A 20,894-nucleotide genomic window follows, 5' to 3' on the forward strand; every position below is an offset into this window, starting at 1 on the left:
CGCTTCCAGAATTGTAATTTTTATTAGTTCTTCTCTGGTCTGTGCTCATTACAGCCATAAATTTAGCACCGTTGATTACTAAATTGCCACGTGTTCCCTTGCATCAATTTGAATTGTTTCTCTGTAAATGTTGTTTTCAATTCTCTGGAAGTTGTTTGTATGCTTACAGGCATTTGCTCCAAGTAACCTTAGAACTCTTTGTCCTTTCCTCCACGTTTTATTGCAGGGTAGTTTGTTTTTAATAAAAGAATTAACAGAAGACACTACCTAACAGGTTACACATGGAGTCTATTATCACCAGTGGTTAGAGAGAAAGTAAAATAATTATAATACTCCTGAAATGCTATGCTTAGCATTCTCTCTCTTCTCCTATCAGTCCCTTGTGTGATACAAAAGAAGTGTCCTTATTCATAGCATGTATGGGATAACATGCTCAAAATGAACAATTCTAATTGCGATATATGATACACATGAGGTCACCAGGGGTCCCCACCAATTATTTTCCAGTCTTGTAACAAAAGGCACAAGATAGCCCATGGCAAATATTTGATTGATTACATTTAATTACGATTAATATACAAAACTCAAATGATCCAGCAAGGAACTGAATCAATATAATACTTGAATTTATCCATAATGTGTTTAAAATATCCTCTGAGAATCTATTTTTTGTAAACTCTCAATGATAATTGGTTTTAATACAGCATCTTATCATAGTTAACAACCCGGGACACTTCACAATAGCGTTATCAAACAAAATTTGAAAATTAGCCAATTAAGCAGATATTACAACAGGGGACCAAGAGCTTGGTCAAAGAGTGAAGTTTTAAGGAGGCTGAGGTGAAATGATTTAGTGGGGAATTGCAGAGTCGAGGGTCTAGGCCACTGAAGATACAGGCACCAACGGTAGAGCAATCTAGGGCGGCAAGGTGGCACAGTGGTTAGCACTGCTTCCCCTCAGCGCCAGGGACCCGGGTTCGATTCCCGGTTTGGGTCACTGTCTGTGTGGAGTTTGCACGTACTGCCCATGTCTGCGTGGGTTTCTTCCGGCTGCTCCGGTTTCCTCCCACAATCCAAAAATGTGCTGGTTAGGTGGAGTGGCCATGCTAAATTGACCCTTGGTGTCAGGGGGGCTAGCTAGGGTAAATGCATGGGGTGATGGGAATAGGGCCTGAATGGGATTCTATGAATCTAGATTGTGCAAGAGGCCACAATTGAAAGAGCAAGACCCATTGGTACTATAGGAAGGGGCAAAGCTGTGGATGGATTTGAAAATGCAATTGTAAAATAGAGGTGTTGTTAGACTGGGAAGCAATGTAACTTTACAAACACAGGGATGATCATTGAAGGTCAGTGTGACTCAAGTTAGAACAAAGCAGTAGAGTTTTGAGTAAGTCAACTTTGTGGAAGGCCAGCAAAAACATTGGGGTAGTTGAATCGAGAGGTAACAAAGGATTGGGTGAGGGTTTTAACGGTTACACTGAGATGGGAATTTGGAGATTAGTAATGTTATTGAGATGGAAGTAGGCGATCTTTGTGACTGAGGATATGGGGCAGCAGCTAGCTCTGAGTCAAATAGGATGGCAAATTGCTAGGAGTTTAGTTTAGCCTCAGCCAGCGGCTTGAGTAATCGAGTTGGCAGCCAAGCTATGGGGGGGGCAAAAGACGATGACTTCTATCTTCTCAGTATTTAGTTGGATGAAGAGACAGAGAAGGGGTTGTCTTTGCCCTGACTTTCCATGAGCAAAGTCCATAGATCTGATTGATAGAAAATTATGATTGCTTTCTGGTTGGAAAAAATACCCATCTGTATGTTAAATGACTTGGAAGTTGTGAAGTAATGATGCATCAGATGGATATCAATCTCAATATTGGCTGTTAACAAAACTTTTATAAGAAATCAACCTAAAAGATTAGTCGAGCTGTTGTTTCCGTGTTTCATGTCTCTACGAGATACACTGGCTTCTGGTGGAATGTAGTTCCACAAGTTCCAGGAACCCTTTTTATAAGCTTACAACAGTGAATGTCAAGCAGTGCCGCTCCAATTAGAACCTTCTTTAATCCATGTGTTACATCTATGAGTACATAAATTTACAGAGCTGCATTTAAATTTATTAAAATACACTGGTGGATATGTAAAATTCTCTGGTTGAGTTTTTACAAGAAAAACAAATTCAAATTCAGACTAAGTAAATCCATTTGTTGAATTATGCTGGTTAGTAGCTATGTCCCTTGCTGATTCTGTGATTAGAAAGCTGCTTTTATAATTCAGGCTCAGTTAGCTTCAATCAAAGATTAACAAAATGCAGCAGTGTAATCTTTTTTCAGACTTTTAAAAATAATACCAGGTTTTTTTTGACAGTTTCTGACCTTTTTATTAGTACCTTTAAAAATACATTACGTGATGTTTCCAGCACAAAAACAGTTAATTTCGCTGGTAGGTTCATGTCATTGTTTATTCTCCACACTAGCTTCCACCCAGTCTTCTTCCAATTGTGTCAACATATCTTTCTATTCCTTTCTCCCTCATGTTTATCCATCTTCTCCTTCAGAGCATTTATGTTGTTTGCCTCGATTACTTGTTGTAGTGACTTCTGCAATCTATGCGGTCTCACTGTGATTATGTCAGGGTACTGCTTGACTAGTTTGCGAGACAGCCTTCCCAATTTTGGCCCCAGATGTTAGGAAGGAGGACATTGCAGGATCGGCAGGCTGAGATTGCCGTTGTCGTTTCTGGTGCCTTGGTCAATGCCGGATGGTTTGCTGGTTTCGTTCCCTTTTATTGACTTTGCAGCATTTGGATACAACTGAGGGGCTTGCTAGGCCATTTCAGAGGTCGTTAAAGAGTCAGCCACATTGCTGTGGGTCTGGAGTCACATGTAGGCCAGACCAAGAAAGAACAGCAGATTTCCTTCAACTAGCTGGATTTTTGCAACAATCAACAATGGTTTCATGGTCATAATTAGACTCCTAATTACAGGATATTATTGAATTCAAATTCTGCCATCTGCCATAATGGGATTTGAACCTGCGTTCCCAAAACATTACCCTGGGTCTCTGGATTACTAGTCCAGTGACAATATCACATGCCACCGCCTCCCCTGGTGCATGTTCTACTGTATGAGTCAAGTTAATATGCAGGTACAACAAGTAATTAAAAAGGCTAATGGAATGCTGTCCTTTTTTTTATTTTTATTTATTAGTCACAAGTAGGCTTACATTCGTACTGTAATGAAGTTACTGTGAAAATCCCCTAGTCGCCACACTCCGGGCGCCTGTTCGGGTACGCAGAGAGAATTTAGCATGGCCAATCCACCTAAGCTGCACATCTTTGGATTGTGGGAGGAAGCCCATGCAGACACAGGGAGAATGTGCAAACTCCACACAGATAGTGACCCAAGTCGGGAATTGAACCCAGGTCCCTTGCACTGGGAGGCAGCAGTGCTAACCACTGAGAGGAATTGAACATAAAAGTAAGGATGTTTTACTTCAGTTATACAGGGCATTGGGAGAGCACATTTGGAATACTGTGTGCAATTTTGGTCTCCTTATTTAGGGAAGGATGTAAGTGCATTAGAGGTGGTTCAGAGGTTTACTAGATTGCTACCTGGAATGTGCAGGTTGCCTTGTGAGGAAAGGTTGCACTTGTTCCTACTGGATTCTAGAAAGGTGAGGGGTGAGTAAGATCCTGGCAGTCATGAAAAGGTGGATGTGAAAAGGATCTATTTTGTCTTGTAGGTAAGTCCAGAACAAGGGGGCACTGTTTTAAAATTAGGAATCTTCCTTTTAGGGCAGAGATGAGAATTATTTTTCTGAGGGTTGTGCGATTTGGGAACTCTGTGCCTCAGAGCATGGAAATGGGGTCATTGAATATTCTTCAGGCAGGGGTAGATGCTCCTTGCCCAACAAGAATCTAAGGTTATTGGGGATAGATGGAAATGTGGAATTGGAAATACAAACTGCCCGGCCATGATCTTATTGAATGGCGGAGCAGACTTGAGGGACTCGAATTGCCTACGTCTGCTCCGGTTTGTATGTTCATGTGTTCAGCCAGTTAGCTTTTGGGAGATGGTAGGAATAAAGTGAATTGCATGCATTGTTTCTGTAATGCCCCACTGTATGCTGCACTTTTAAGGGTCAGTGTTTCGCTATTGTTTTTTCTCTTAACTCCAGAAATAGTGTAGCACCGTTAGTGCTAACTAGACCACAACCATATTGACCTTGGTGCACTTATTCAACTGGGGCAGGGCTGCATGGTGGCACAGTGGTTCGCACTGCTGCCTCCCAGCGACAGGGGCCTGGGTTCAATTCCAGCCTCTGGTCACTGTCTATGTGAAGTTTGCACGTTCTCTCCATGTCAGCGTGGGTTTCCTCTGGGTGCTCTGGTTTCTTCCCACAGTCCAAAAATATGCAGGTTAGGTGGATTGGCCATGCTAAATTGTCCCTTAGTGTCAGGGGGATGAGCAGGGTAAATATGTGGGCTTAAGAGGATAGGGCCTGGGTGGGATTGTTGTCGGTACAGGCTCGATAGGTCAAATGGCCTCCTTCATAGAATCATAGAAATCATAGAAACCCTACAGTGTAGAAGGAGGCCATTCGGCCCATCGAGTCTGCACCGACCACAATCCCACCCAGACCCTACCCCCACATATTTACCCACTAATCCACGCATCTCAGGACACTAAGGGGCAATTTTTAACCTGGCCAATCAACCTAACCCGCACATCTTTGGACTGTGGGAGGAAACCGGAGCACCCGGAGGAAACCCACGCAGACACGAGGAGAATGTGCAAACTCCACACAGACAGTGACCCGAGCCGGGAATCGAACCCGGGACCCTGGAGCTGTGAAGCAGCAGTGCTAACCACTGTGCTGCACTGTATGGATTCTATGCTGACTCTACTGGTCCCTACTCTACCGTTCATGTGTTTTCTTTGGTTTCTGTCTCATGATGCAGAGAATACAGAACATTCCTACCCATGTTTGATATCTCTAACCTTATTACCTGTTGGTGACCTTATTAAAAAAATCAAGGAACCAGTGTTTTGAATAAGTATATCCTGCCTGAATATTCCTTCCGGTCTGTGACATGTTGAGGCTAATGGTAGCATCCTTACTATCCCCGTTTGAGATCAGTTAACTTGGTGCAAACTAGCCTAGTCCATCATTGTGGCTGAGCGGCACTCCGTGCAATTACTCTGAATCATGAAGAGGGTTCCAAAGTGGAATTCTCCTCTGCCCTTGCCACCCACTCCACCTGACCACCTAACATTTAAACTCAATCTGACAAACTGTCTCACTATCATAGAAATCATAGAAACCCTACAGTGCAGAAGGAGGCCATTCGGCCCATCGAGTCTGCACCGACCACAATCCCACCCAGGCCCTACCCCCACATATTTTACCCGCTAATCCCTCTAACCTACACAACCCAGGAGTCTAAGGGACAATTTTTAACCTGGCCAATCAACCTAACCCGCACATCTTTGGACTGTGGGAGGAAACCGGAGCACCCGGAGGAAACCCACGCAGACACGAGGAGAATGTGCAAACTCCACACAGACAGTGACCCGAGCCGGGAATCGAACCCGGGACCCTGGAGCTGTGAAGCAGCAGTGCTAACCGCTGTGCTACCGTGCCCATCCCTAGACTATAGTCTAAATTCTTTAAATTTTAATTGGACACACAAAGTATTACAAAATGCTGGTTCATATTGTTAACTATTTTTGAAATGGTAAGTAGTTCAGCAGCTAAAATTACTGTAATTGTAAATTGTTAAGTTTATTTGGTTATAAGTGCTGTATGCAGAGGTTTTATGCAATGATTTCCATAGAAGTTGCTGATTTCTTTTCATGTCCTCTGTATTCTATGAAATATCACTGATGCAATAGCATTCAAGTTGTGAAAATAGGTCAGAATTCTCAGGAGAAAATTTGATTTAGCTTTTCATATGCGTAGTATATATGCATTAAAGCATAAGCAATAGGCATGAGCTATGTGCCTTATCAAGCCTGGTTTCCCATTCAATAAGATAATGTTCTACTTCAACTCAACTTGCCTCCCCATCCCCATTGTCTTGCTTGCCTTAATGCCTAAAGATCTGTCAATTTCTGCCTCGAGTGTACTCATCCACTAGGCATCCATCTTCTTGGATAGAAAAGTCTGAAGTTTCACACCCCAGTGAATGAAAACATTTCTCCTCTGTCTTTTTATGTCTGGTCCCCTTTCCTGAAACTATGTACCCTCTGCACTCTTTGGCCAGAAGGAGCAATCTCTCAGCATCTACTGTCAAGCTCTCTCAAAATTGTCTTAACGTGATTGTATCTCATTCTGCTAGATGCCAAAGAATGTAGGCCCATTCTACCCACTCTCTCCTCATAAAACAGCCCTCAATCCAGGAATCAATCCAGTGAACCATTATGCACTTGGTCTCATCTTTTCTGCTTACAGATGCTAAGTGGGAATGTAAGCAATTAAGGGGCGGCACAGTGGTTAGCACTGCTGCCTCACAGCACCAGGGGACCCGGCTTCGATTCCCAGCTTGGGTCAGCTTGGGATTTACACATGTCTGCATGGGTTTCCTCTGGGAGCTCTGCTTTCCTTCTACAGATGGTAGTCATGATGTTTGAGAACAGATATCCACTCCATCTGACGAAGGAGCTGTGCTCCGAAAGCTTATGGTATTTGCTACCAAATAAACCTGTTGGGCTTTAACCTGGTGTTGTGAGACTTCTTACCTTCCTTCTACAGTCCAAAGACGTGCGGGTTAGGTGGATTAGCCGTGCTGATTTGCTCCTTAGTGTCAGGGGGACTAGCTAGGATAAATGCATGGGGTTGTGGGGATGGGGCCTGGGTGGGATTATGGTTGGTGCAGGCTCGCTTGGCCGAATGGCCTCCTCCTGCACTGTAAGATTCTATGATTTCAACTTGTCCTAGCAAGGTTTAGAGGCTTTATTCCCCAGGTCAGACCTGCCCTCAGCTGACGAACTCTGTTACAGCTTATAAAATACATAAATGGCATAATCCTGGAGATGGTCCTGAAAGTCCCGAAACACATCTGTTTGATTAAGAATGTGGGGGGAGTGTTCAAAAAGGAGAGCTTAAAAATTAGGCCAGAATCTAGAGGCAACACGATGCAGCTACATTTTCCATTTTCAGAAACACCCTAATTGCGCTTGGCTCAACCTGTAAGCACTGTCCTTGCCTTCATTGAACCTACTTTTTGTTTAATCAACTCAAAGAAAAATGAATATCAAAAAGTCTCCTAGGAACTAGAGTCCACTATCTTGATGATTGCATTAGATATTGTGATATTGTAATATAGCCATTGTTCAGGATACTCTTGACATTATGCATATTCTTAGTGTTGTGTTTTGTGTTTTATTCATTCATGGGAGATGGGTGTTGCTAGCTGGCCAGCATTTATTGCCCATCCCTAGTTGCCCTTGGAGGTCAGTTGAGAGTCAACCACATTGCTGTGGCTCTGGAGTCACATGTCGGCTAAACTAGGTAAGGAAGGCAGTTTTCCTTTCCTAATGGACATTAGTGAATCAGATGGATCTTTACGACAATCAACAAATGTTTCAGGGTCATCAGTAGATTCTTAATTCCAGATATTTTTTATTGAATTCAAATTCACCATCTGCTGTGGCGGGATTTGAGCCTGGGTCATCAGAACATTAGCTGAGTTTCTGGATTAATAGTCTAGTGATAATACCACTAGGCCATCATTTTATGAAGTGGAGCTTGTCATAAACTGTTCATCAATGTACTCTTTCTTTCCTTTTGAAAACAGAGGGAATTCCTCAGGTTTACTACTTTGGCCCTTGTGGGAAGTACAATGCCATGGTACTAGAATTGCTGGGACCTAGCTTGGAAGATTTATTTGATCTTTGTGATCGAACGTTTTCCATTAAAACCGTATTAATGATAGCTATACAGTTGGTAAGTACAATTAACCAAATTATTGATAATTGTTATGTTCGTTTCTGCTTATAGAAGCATAAGTGAATGAATATTGTACATTGTGCTAAATTATGATGTAGTGTGGCACATATTATAGCGATAAATTCAGCTGCTAAGTGACACCCATCCATACTGTACTTTTTAAAAGATATTTGGGATGGGGTTTTAATCAATATGTTTTCATGTACAATCACCTACATATAGATTCTTTGGCACGGACTCGTAAGCAGAAGAGTACATTTTGTAAAATACAGTATACCATAGTAACAGTGGAATTTAAAGTTGTCTCACAGTCCTAATGTTTAAAGGGAGATATATGCTGACTGATGTTGTTCCAGTCTCCTTTTGCCCTATTTTAAAATTGTTGATGAGAGGTGGCCTGAAAGCTAGCATTTTGTCTCGCCAATTGTATCGTGTGGACTAGGGCTGGAAAAAAAGTGTACATATAACTATTTCTTCCGAGTATCCTATTACTAACATTTCTAAAGTACTAAAGGGATAACCACGGGAGTTCAAGAGGCATGGTAACTCGTAGAATTTCCAATTTAACATCATGGGGTTTTTCCTTGTTTGATTCTGTGGGAATGTTACGTATCCAGAACACAATTTTCTAAGAATCTAAAATCGTTGAAAGATTCTGATATGTTAGTTTCAGTCATGTCTTTCCGGTTGTTTAATGTCAGTTTTATTTGAGTGGTAAAATAGCGATTTAACAAACACTGTCACTGATCATTTCAGAGACTTGCCAGGAACTAAACTTTTAAGGAACTGTGTATTAGGATACTTTCTCCCTGTGTCTTTGCTTTGTGGGATGTGATATGTTTGTATGACCCTTGGAGAACATCATTCATTTCTCTAATAGATAGAGGTGTGTATATCCTCCAGACAGTTCCCTTGCTCACCTCCAAATAAATTGTTCAAGTGAAATTTGAATGGACTGCGTGTTTCAGCTGCTACCTTAAGCTTGTGTGTCCCAATTTTTGTTTTGCTCTCCTGTAAACTGATGAGAAGGGGATGAAAATCAGTGCTCTTTCTTTTCTGTCTGTGAGAATTCCTCAATTTGAGTGGCTGCTCAGCTCTTGTTGATTTCATTGTTCCCAGATGTTAGAGATCCCCTGGGGCTGGTACCAGGATGTAATTGGCATCATAATAGGATAGAGGTTGCTAGATCTTATCCTGGATTTACTAGGATGCTACCGGGACTTGATGGTTTGACTTATAAGGAGAGGCTGGATAGACTGGGACTTTTTTCTCTGGAGCGTAGAAGGCTGAGGGGTGAACTTATAGAGGTCTATAAAATAATGAGGGGCATAGATCAGCGAGATAGCCAATATCTTTTCCCAAAGATAGGGGAGCCTAAAACTAGAGGGCATAGGTTTAAGGTGAGGGGGGAGAGATACAAAAGGGTCCAGGGGGCAATTTTTTTCATTCAGAGGGTGGTGAGAGTCTGGAACAAGCTGCCAGAGGTAGTAATAGAGGCGGATACAATTTAGACTTGCATGGGTGAGATGGGTATAGAGGGATTTGGAACTAGCTTCAGGGTTTTAAAAAAAAGAGGGCAGCATGGGTAAGTTGGACTGAAGGGCCTGTTTCCATGCTGTAAACCTCTGACTCTATCTTTGTAAACACAGTAAGAGTTTTAACAACAGGTTAAAGACTTTAACCTGGTGTTGTTAAAACTCTTACTGTGTTCGCCCCAGTCCAACGCCGGCATCTCCACATGTCTATCTTTGAGAGCAGCTTTTTTCGAGGTCAGCAGTGAACACCGTCCTCTTGCCACTGACTGCAAAATCCAGGTCGCTAATTTGTATTGTTTGACAACTGGTCTGTAACTGATATCAGCTGAGCATCTTTCTCATCCAAATTAGCAAGTCTCCAAGGAAATAATGTTCATTTTTTTTTAAAAGCCCTGATGGTAGGATAGGATCTTGTGTGATAACTTTTGCTTTTAAAGTGGCATGGAGACACATATTTTGTATTGAAATTATGCCCCTTATGATTTAATTTTTTTTCTTTCAATTGCCTGATTAGATTTTCTCTTTCAAATATACTAATTCCCTGACTGCAAAATATAGAAAAGCCCGTAACAATGCTGTTGTACTTGAACCAAGAGATAATTCTTATACAACCTACAAAATATGATGCCTCAAAAGTTCAGTTCCATTCCATTCTAAATCCAATCATTGTTTTCCTTGGGGGGGGACTTTATCTTTTTTCCTTGTTGCTTCTGAAAATAAATATTTAATCAATGCATGTTGTAAGTTCAACTTTAAGGTGAGCAGAGCTGCCACCAACTGCTGTTTCCTGCACCCAAGTAGCTGGATTCTAAGGTGGTAAGCAATATAGTCTTTGGGTAGCACGGTGCACAGTGGTTAGCACTGTTGCCTCACAACGCCAGGGACCTGGGTTCAATTTCCAGGTGGGTCACTGTTTATGCGCCGTTTGCACATTCTCCCCGTGTCTGCGTGGGTTTCCTCTGGGTGCTCCAGTTTCCTCCCGCAGTCCAAAGATGTGCAGGTTAGGTGGATTGGCCATGCTAAAATTGCCCCTTAGTGTCAGGGGGACTAGCTAGGGTAAATGCGTGGGGTTATGGGGATAGGGCCTGTGTGGGATTGTTGTTGGTGCAGACTCGATGGGCCAAATGGCCTCATTCTGCATTGTAGGATTCTATGAAAACACAAACATCTTATTGCTCCAAATTCATAAATGAGGTGGAACTTCTCTGAAGTGCATCTCAAACTATAATTAAAGAACTGCTTATTCACATATGTTCATAAAAGTTTCCCTGTTGCTAATTGCTTAAGCTTGTATTTGTGACAACTGAGCGCAATTGTTCAGTTAATGGGCTTCCAGCTCTCCAGTCTGTTCAAATCCAGCCCTGAACAATGAGAAGATTCTCCTTCAGTAGGCTCCAAGGGCCCATTGTGAAGTGAGTTTGAACAATTTTAATCCTCCTCCTTCCCAGCAGACATGAGCCTAAAGCACAAGGCTGACAATTGTCAATCTCACCAACATCACAGGATAACTCGCATGAAAGATGGAAAATCTGTCGCACTGATGCAGCAGAGGGTGCTCTTAGAGTGGGAGGCATTTTAATCCAGTCCAAGCAGAGTTCAGTTTGATCAAAAACAGAAAATGCCGGAAAATCTCAACAAGTCTAACGGCATCTGTGGAGAGTGTATAGAGCCAACGTTTCAAGTCAGGATTACCCTTTGGCAAAAACATTGGCTCTATTTTCTCTCCACTGATGCTGTCGGGCCTGCTGAGATTTCCAGGAGTTTTTGTTTCGGATTCCAGCATCCACAGTATTTTGCCTTTACCTTAGAATAAGTTGCAACCTGTTTCTTAAAAGTATGATGGAGAATCCGAGGCTTTTATGAAAACTGTACAAGCTACACAGAGACTGCAAGCCAGAGAATTGGAGCATGGAGAAAAAGGTTGTAAGAGACAGTTTTCAGTATTCATCTTAACTATTACTTTAAAGCTGTTCTAGTTTATTTGATGGTATCACTTACGAACTTGAAGTTGCTGCACAATTTTGATTTAACTTGAGTGTTGAAGTAACTGCCTAATCCACATTGTTACCTTGTCTTTTCAGATTACAAGGATGGAATTTGTACACAGCAAAAGTTTAATATACAGAGATGTTAAACCAGAGAATTTCTTAGTTGGTCGTCCAGGGAGCAAACGGCAACATACCATTCACATCATAGACTTTGGCCTTGCCAAGGAATACATTGATCCAGAGACCAAAAAGCACATCCCATACCGAGAGCACAAGAGCTTAACCGGGACAGCACGATATATGAGCATAAACACACACCTAGGCAAAGGTAATTTCTTGCTGGTATGATTTGAAAGGGAAATACTGATTTATGAAGAAGCGTCTTTCTATGTGCCTTCTGAGAAGTGACTGGGAGTGGAACAGTTGTTCTACATGTTCCTCAACACTGCTTCATACTTCAAGATATCATCCATTGCTAACTTCAGTGATTGCTTTACCAGACTTTTGTTGATTACTTTTATATCCCCTTGGCTATTAGAATGTATTTAAAGGATTCTAGACAATTTAGGGCAGCATGGTGGTATAGTGGTTAGCACTGCTGCCTCACAGGGCCAGGGACCCAGGTTCGACTCCTGGCTTGGGTCACTGTCTATGCGGAGTCTTCACATTCTCCCCATGCCTGCGTGGGTTTCCTCCGGGTGCTCCGGTTTCCTCCCACAATCCAAAGATGTGCAGGTTAGGTGGATTGGTCATGATAAATTCACCCTTAGTGTCAGGGGGATTAGCAGGGTAAATGCATGGGGTTCGGGAAATAGGGCCTGGGTGGGACTGTGGTCGGTGCAGACTTGATGGGCTGAGTGGTCTCCTTCTGCACTGTAGGATTCTATAACTGTCTATAACTTTTAATATAATGAAATGTCCCAAGGTACTGCATTGGAGCATTATAAACCAAAGGATGACACTGAGCCTATTTTGTTAGGAATTACTCGAGCAGTGTTTACAGTGGATTGTTGTTGAGAATGGATCAATTGATCCACGCATTTTTTACACAAATTGATTATCCAGCTCATCAAGCATAAACCTGTGGTTAGAATTGGGTGGAGGAAAGCAATCGAGTCCCTTTAGCAATTTTTGCATGTAAAGCCATCCTGATCAGCTGATCCTGCTGTATGTAAGGCCTTGTTCGAAAACCTTTTCCTCCTTCCACTGATATCAGACATCGCATTCTCACCAAAAATAAAGCTTTGTCTCGCCATTTGTGTTCTCAAACAGTGTAATTAACTAGTTGTGAAAATAGTTGTGTTGAAACTAGTTGCAATTGTGTTCTTGTGGAATCTGTCGTCTTGACCTTCAGCTAGTATTAATTTTATTGTTAATGAGCCTGGTTTACGCCACATGGTCTGAGGTTTATTTTATTTAGTGTTACTAGGGAGGGTTTGTGTTACCTCCAGTGAGAAAGTTACAGCGGCATGGATTACAAGGGTTTGATTTTGCAGTGCTAATGTTACCAGACATTGTTGTGTAAGGTGACATGTTGGTTGATGGGATACTCATTTAAGAGAGTGGTCCTTTCCATGAACTTCCAGTTGATTTGAGGACTGCCTATGATTTCAGTTGGAAATTAGTTTTGTGTGCACTGGAATCAAAAGTCCAAAGAGAAGTTGCTGTTTTAAAAAGTTTGTAACTGATTATCCCCCTCTCCCTCCTTGTCATATCCCAACAAAAACATAGTTATGTAAACCTTTCTGAAAAATGCAATGTCACTTAGCCAAATGGCTAAACTACACACATTGTGGAATTTGACATCTTGGATGTTAACTTTGCTGAGATAAGTTTACTTATGTTCTTGTTATTTTCTTCATAGAACAAAGTCGAAGGGATGACCTCGAAGCACTAGGGCACATGTTTATGTACTTCCTGCGTGGTAGTTTGCCTTGGCAAGGTCTAAAGGTGAGTGAAACTCCAGTCTGATGGGTTTACACCATCCGTGCGAGTAAGCGATCTTTCTATTATATGCCCCATTACACTTACGAAATTCAGTAGTAAGATTTGTTAATGGGCAGCATGGAAATGATGCTTTAAATCATTTTTGCAATCAATTCCTGTTTTATATACTTGTCTCATTTTTCCTGTTATATTGCTGAGTGATTGACTGTATCATTATAAAACTAAAGGGATTACTCTCGGCATGAACCTTTTGGCTCAAGTTCCGGGGAAGAGAAATTGAATATGAATGAGTAAGATGTTCCTCCTTTGTTCCATTTCTGAAAGGCTGAATTTATTTGCGCCACTCCACTAGGGGGAGTACTTCCCGCACATCTGTGGAGGCAGTGGCCACAATGTTGGCCAAGTGCACAAACTCAACCATTCCTGACACGTTTTCAGTCGATGGCAGGAGTTGGTGTTTCCAAATTGCTTCTTCCCTTCTTTGGGTATGCTAGGCTGGTACAGCTAAGGAGATGAGCAAATGAGCGTCTTTCAAAGTACTGCTCTTAAGTTTCTCACGAAGAACTACGCAGGGCTGAGTTACCTTCCAGTTTCTTTCTCATTCTGAAGTAGCTAGTTTCCACTCAGCATCACCCTGCCAAAATAGAGGAAAATCTAAAATTCTGGATGGAAACCTTGCTTTGGGGGAGTTCCAAGCATGGGAATCAATATGCCGTCAGCTACTCTAACATTGCACTTTATGTTAATGGCTAAAGGCAAAATACTGCGGATGCTGGAATCTGAAACAGAAAATGCTAGGAAAATCTCAGCAAGTCTGACAGCATCTGTGGAGAGAGAATAGAGATAGCGTTTCGAGTCTGGATGACCCTTTGTCATCCAGACTCTCAACATTTGACTCTCTCTTCTCCACAGATGCTGTCAGACCTGCTGAGATTTTCCAGCATTTTCTGTCCTTGTTATTTTAACGGCCGTTCCTCCCAGTTTTTTTTTTTGTTATGTTGTATTCTTATCAATTTGAACTTTGATGCCCAGAATTAAGTATAACTGATTTTTCTCGAACTGAAAATCAATGTGGACTTTTAATCAACGTTTTTTTTAAAAATGATCTCTATGTTGAAAAATTGAGAATGTGGAAATGAGTTGCAAATCCTTTAATCCGATTGCATTTACAGCTTTGATTACACGCTTCAACACATGCACATTGCTAAAGAGACTCTTTTTAGGACTGCTCAGAGAAGGCAAGTGAGCAAGTATCTTTCAAAAACATGAAAATCAGAAGAATTAGTTGAGCTTTCAAATCTTTATTTTTTTAAATCTGGTGACCATTTTCAAAAGAAAACCATTAGATTCTTTAATAGCCATTCGTGATGACTATTGTAGCTGTACGCTCCTATTAACGCGTTTTGTTCAAAATTAAATGTTCCATTCCTTTATCCCATCTGATAATATCTGCTTTGACTAATTAAGCTAAGTATCTACATGCCGATCCATGTTCTCTGGATTATTAGTTTAGGCCTATGGATTACTCCTCCAGTAATATGACCGCAATTCTGTCACATCTAATCAGCTGGAAAATGTCAGGTAACGTTTGCGTAGCATAAATGCAACGTAGGTAGCCGTGTCCAACATAATAATCCAACCAACACCTGAACTTCGATGGAACTACCATCACCTGAGTCTCCCAGCAATCAACATCTTGGGAGTTGCTGTTGATCAGAAGCTTCATTGGTCCAGCCACATCAACACCAAGGGTAGAATGACCTGTGGTTAATGCTCTGACCTTTCAAAAGTCTTTCTCTGCAAGATGCAAGTCGGGATATGATGGCATTCTCACCACTTGCCTTGATGCAGCTGCAATAACATTTAAGTATTAGCAATATCCTGGAGAGAGCAGCCCATTTTGCTTGGCACCTGACTGAATGTAATCATAAAATCCCTACAGTGCAGTATGAGGCCATTTGGCCCATGAAGTCTGCACTGATCTTACCCAGGCCCTATCCTTATAACCCCATATATTTACCCCACCAATTCCCCTAACCAAACATCTTTGGGCACTAAGGGGCAATTTAGCCCGGCCAATCCACCTAACCTGACATCTATGGACTGAGAGGAAATCAGAGCACCCGGAGGAAACCCATGCAGACACGGAGGATGTGCAAACTTCACACAGACAGTCACTTCAAGGTCAGAATAGAACCTGGGTCCCTGCTGCTGTGAGGCAGCAGTGCTGACCACTGTGCTGCCCATATCTACCCCCTCCACCACAGGGATATTGTAAGTGCATCAAGCACTGTTGTAATTCACCAAGCAACTATCCAGACCTGGAACCACTATCAAAACCAAGATCAATAATGTCATGGGAATACTATCTCCAAATTGCACCTGTCCTAACTTGTGAATACTTAGTTCCTCGTTGTCACTGGATGTAAGCCCAGGAATTCTCTACCATCACAGGGGCATCACCATAATGTGCATTGTAGAAGTTCAAGACGAAGATCCCCATTTCCTCTTTGGAGCAACAGAAGATGGGCAATAAGTTCAGAATCAACAGTATTGCCTTGTTTTGAAACCAGTTGTTTAAATGTCAGGCGCTTGCGCTATCACTTCAGACCCCTCTGGTAGCCCAGTGCTTCTTGCACTGGCAGAAGTGGACGTTTGTTTTACAGTTTCTATCAATCTATTAATTGTCATTTTGGGAGAGGAAACTTCCTCTTCCCTCTTTATTTTAAAATAAATGTGTCTATTCCTTACCCTGATATTGTGCTGGTTACTAAGATTTCCTTCCAGGTTCAAAGTCATTCATGCCACAGGGTTTAGGAGCTGGATTGTGGCACTTGGTTAGATCATGGCTAATATGTGGTCTCAATGCCACTTTCCTGTTTGCCCCCTCCCTTCACTCCCTTATTCATCAAAAATCTATCTAATTTGGTCTTGAATAAAATCAGTGACCCCAACCTCTGCTGCTTTTTGGGAAAAATAATTCAGCATACTAACTTCCCTCGAGAACAAAAAAGTCCTAATTACTGTCTTAAAAAGAGGACCTCTTATTTTTAAAATGTGTTGCTTACTTCTAGTCTTCCCCATAAGAGAAAACAGCCTCCAGGTATCTGTCCTGCCTGGCTCCTCAGGACCTTTCAATAAGATCACCTCTCTCCTAAAAATCCAATGCTGCAGACCCAATCTGTTCAACTTTTCTTCATAAGCTAAAGCCCCTCATCCCAGCAATGAGTTAAATGAACCTTATCTGAACTGTTTCTACTCATTTATGGCAAACTTTGTGTCTTCAGTCATTTACTATTTTCCTGCTGGATGGTTGAAATGATTAGGTGAAGTTTAGAATCTCCCCACATTAAAATCTGTCCCATTGCCTTCACTATTCTTAACTAGTTTGGTTCATTTTCTATGCTGTCATGAATGTATTTAAACTGTTCAGTAGTTCACTAAATTCATTTTCATCTGAAATTAGTTACAGTATTCCATAATTCCCCTCTGTTATTACTGAATTAATTTATCGTTCCTTGGTTCTTTTAATTTGTTGTCCACATTTTAAAAAGAACATGATATTTTTTAATGTGGATGAGTTTCTAACTTGCCTCGGTATCCAATTAATTTTCTCCATTAGAAAGAGTTTTCCCACATTAGTGAAATTCATATAAAATAATCGACTCATTCTGCATGTTCATCCTCAAATATTTGTTGTAAAGTACACTGCAACATTGTGTACTGTTGCCCTATAACTGGTCTTCTGTGTGTCCAAATAACCACCATTGCTGCAATGTGTGAGAGTAGCCACCATTCATCATTTTACACGTTCTTTATTGTACTTTCTCTGCGAGACAGCGGATCTTGCCCACAGTGTTGTTTAACTGCCAATGTTAATATATTTGCTTCGAGCAGGATAGTGTTCACGTTAAACAGACTTGAGGAACATTGTGCAAGCACTTGTTTGCTAACATTGCCAAAATTAATTTCTAGTCTTGTGGATGGAATAGCTAAAGATACCTAGTAAAGTTCAAAATTACCTATCTTAATAGTTGTCCACTATCTATTAAACGCCTTCTGAAAAGTGCATATTTCATATAGATTTTGCACTGCTTCCGGTCTTGCTTTTAGTCATCGCAATTCAGATGTTGCACTTTAGCTGTGACAGTAATGACAGTAACTCAGTCCTGTGACTGAGTAATGCAACGGAAGATCTTGTTTAGTATAAAAATTTGGAAGTGTTCTATTAATTTTAACTTGTTATATCTAATTATACTTATAATTGCCTTCTGTCTGTTACAGGCTGACACACTAAAAGAAAGGTATCAGAAAATAGGTGACACCAAACGAGCTACCCCAATTGAAGTCTTATGTGACAACTTCCCAGGTTTGCATCCTTTTTAGCAACCTCTACAAAGAATGAAAAGTCCTGCATTAATACAGCGCTTCTCTGTCATCTTAGTGTTTCAAATGTGATGAACTTCTCTGAAGTGTTGTAACCGTAGTTAATAGGGAACGCACAGTTATTATGTCTGTAGTAAACAAGAATGTGATTAAGACCAGTTATTCTATATTTTAGTTGAGAGAGGAATGTTTCCCAGGACATCAGGAGTGTTTTGTCCTCTTGAGTTGATCACTCTTCAGTTCAGTGTCTCATTCAAAGGGCGGTAGGAGTGTCATGGGAACAGGGATAGGCCATTTAGCCCCCTGAGCCTGTTCCAGCATTCAATTAGACCATGGTAGATTTGTGCTTAATATCTTAGTCTTCGTTTTGACATTTTCAATTGACCAAGTTTCAACTATTGTTTTGGATGGGGTGGTGGGGATGCAGTGAAGAGAATTGCTTCTTGACATCACACCTTGATAGTTTAAGTTTAATTTTAAAGTTATATCCCCTTATTCTAGGCTCTCGCCGGAGGAAGTAATTTCTCTCACTTTATTCCTTTAAATTCCTTGATCATTTTAAACACCTCAGTTCAATCCACTCTTTTTTTATGCAAAGGGAACAGAATTGATCAATGCAACTGTCTTCAGAATTTAACCTATTTAGCTTTGCTATAATTCTGTGCTACACCTTCTCTAAGGCCAATACCCTCCTAAGGTGCATTGCTCAGAGTTAAACACACTTCCAGATACAGTCCAAGGAGAACTTTATACAACTGTAGTATAACTTGCACCCCTTTGTAGTCCAGCTGTCTTTGAGATAGTCTTTTCAGCTATCTGTAACTGTCCACAACTTTGTGATTTCTGTGCTTGGAACCCCTAAGTTTCTCTTGTCTACATAGTTCCAGCTTGTTACAATTTAGAAAACACTTTAATCTATATCTTTTGGGTCCAAAATGGATGACTTCACATTTACCAAAGTTGTATTCGATCTGCCACAAATTTGCCCACTTACTTAATCTATCTATGCCCCTTTGCAATTTTCTGGCCCCATCTGCACATTTTGCCACCTACGACAAACTTGGATATTTAACTCTATTCCTTACTCTAATTCATTGATACAGTGGAAAACTGAGGGAACACCACTAATTGCATTCTTAATATGAACATACTCAACCTTTTTACCAATTCCTAACCTATGTCAATGCAATGCCTCCAATACCATGCACTTTCATTTGTGCTAATAATCTCTTCCTGAAATGCTTCTGAATGCCATCTGGATGTCCATATGGATGTTATTTATAGACATTCTCTTATCTAAAATATTAGTAAAGTCCTCTAAAGATTCAGTTAGGTTGCATAGACTTGAGTTCCCTTTACAAATCCATGTTGACTCTCATCAGTTCCTATTGGACCTTGTGCTCAGTCTCTCAGTCAGCCTCGGTTATGCAGTCAGATCCTGGAATGGGACTTGGACTCTCAACTAGTGACTCTGATGTGAGAGCGCTACCAAGGTGAACCTAGGAAACACTGCAAGCTTTGTTTATTGTTCCTCTTGAATTACCATGTAGACTTAGCGGACTATAAGAGTAAATGTTACCTGTGGTTAGTATCATTCCCTGAATATTTTTATTTCTAGGTAAAGATGAAATAAGCACACTTGAGGTGTGCTTAAGACAGATGGAATGTGTCCTTTTAGAAAGTGAAAAGATAAAAAAATGAGTTTCATTTGACTTCAAGACAAACTAAGCAGTAAGATTAAGGCATGCTCTCTAAAGGCATCCATTGTGCATCAATTTCAGTGTATCTGCTTCACTTTTAACTGGTGAAATAGATGGATGAATAGATGAAATAGGGCTCGGTAGAACGTAGCTGAGATGCAGCTGAATAAGAATGGTCTGCTGATTTGTTTATTCCAAGAATGTTCTTTCTCTTTACGGTTATTTATGAATATAATGAGGTGTAAAATTCAATTTAATATCTTTTTTGGTAGAAGAAATGGCAACGTACCTCCGCTATGTACGAAGACTTGATTTTTTTGAGAAACCAGACTATGAATACCTGCGAAAACTCTTCACCGATTTGTTTGATAGAAATGGCTTTGTGTTTGATTACGAATATGACTGGGTTGGCAAACCACTAGTAAGTATTCCACAAATTTTCAATCGGCTTTCAAACGTAACAAGGTTGTCTTGTGCTCTGAACCCCTAAAAACATTAAGAAAATAGTGAATTGTTTAATATGTGACAGCGGGTAAAGAAAACTCATCATAGTTTCAATCCATGACTGGTTTTCACTGTTCACTCCTATTGTGGCTCAGGTTGGAAAGCAGCTGAGACACACAGAACAGAAAGTTCTCAGATATGACTCGGTCTTTGCTAGGATAGCTAATTTCAGCCGGGGTAAAGGGGAAGACACTTTCATTTACCTCCTGTGCCTTTTCAGTTACAGAGAGGGAGGTCACCCAAGGTTTCTCGTTCTCATTCATTATCGAGCAAATCCTTGCTCCTGTGTTCATCAGGTTGCAGCTTCTTTTCACTTGAATAATCTGCTGGCGCTTGCTGTCTATACTCGCTATTATGAAGATTTCCTAACTTGGCAATGCACCAGGGAACAATCAATATGCATAGAAATATACCCAGCAAGAGCTGGTGCCTTCAGGAAATTGATTTTTTGAAAATGAACACATTCCTGTCCTGCCATATAAATCTTGGAATCCCTACAGTGCAGAAGAAGGCCATTTGGCCCATCAAGCCTGCACCGACAGCAATCCCACCCAGGCCCCTTCCCCGTAACCCCACGTATTTACCCTGCTAGACCTGTCACTAAGGGGCAATTTATCATGGCCAATCAACCGTTGGAGTGTGGGGAGGAAACCCACGCAGACACAGGAAGAATGTGTAAACTCCGCACAGACAGTAACCCGGGGCCAGAATTGAACCCGGGTCCCTGGCACTGTGAGGCAGCAGTGCTAACCACTGTGCTGCCTAGCAGATTTGCTAGCATGCAAGCTTTCTGCTATGGAAAGGTGAAAAACTTTATTTGGTGAACTTTCATTAGACATCCACTTATTTAACAGGTGCTGTGTGGCTTAACCTGACAGTAAATGGGA

The 20,894-nt window shown here is 41.2% G+C and overlaps 1 protein-coding gene across 12 annotated transcripts in view; it reads left to right on the forward strand.

The window, feature by feature from the left end:
- LOC144479533 (casein kinase I) overlaps positions 1 to 20,894 on the forward strand; it is a 109,778-nt gene that overhangs the window by 67,014 nt on the left and 21,870 nt on the right. For 8 of the 12 annotated variants that reach the window (XM_078198326.1, XM_078198331.1, XM_078198327.1 and 5 more), the window contains 5 exons: positions 7,796 to 7,944; positions 11,564 to 11,798; positions 13,335 to 13,420; positions 17,702 to 17,786; positions 19,776 to 19,924. In XM_078198326.1, coding sequence (XP_078054452.1) covers positions 7,796 to 7,944; positions 11,564 to 11,798; positions 13,335 to 13,420; positions 17,702 to 17,786; positions 19,776 to 19,924 — 704 coding nt within the window. The remainder of the gene's footprint in view (positions 1 to 7,795; positions 7,945 to 11,563; positions 11,799 to 13,334; positions 13,421 to 17,701; positions 17,787 to 19,775; positions 19,925 to 20,894) is intronic. The other 4 variants (XM_078198334.1, XM_078198335.1, XM_078198336.1 and 1 more) reach the window with 1 other exon arrangement.

The sequence above is a fragment of the Mustelus asterias genome, chromosome 26, assembly GCF_964213995.1.
Source record: "Mustelus asterias chromosome 26, sMusAst1.hap1.1, whole genome shotgun sequence".
Lineage (NCBI taxonomy): Eukaryota > Metazoa > Chordata > Chondrichthyes > Carcharhiniformes > Triakidae > Mustelus > Mustelus asterias.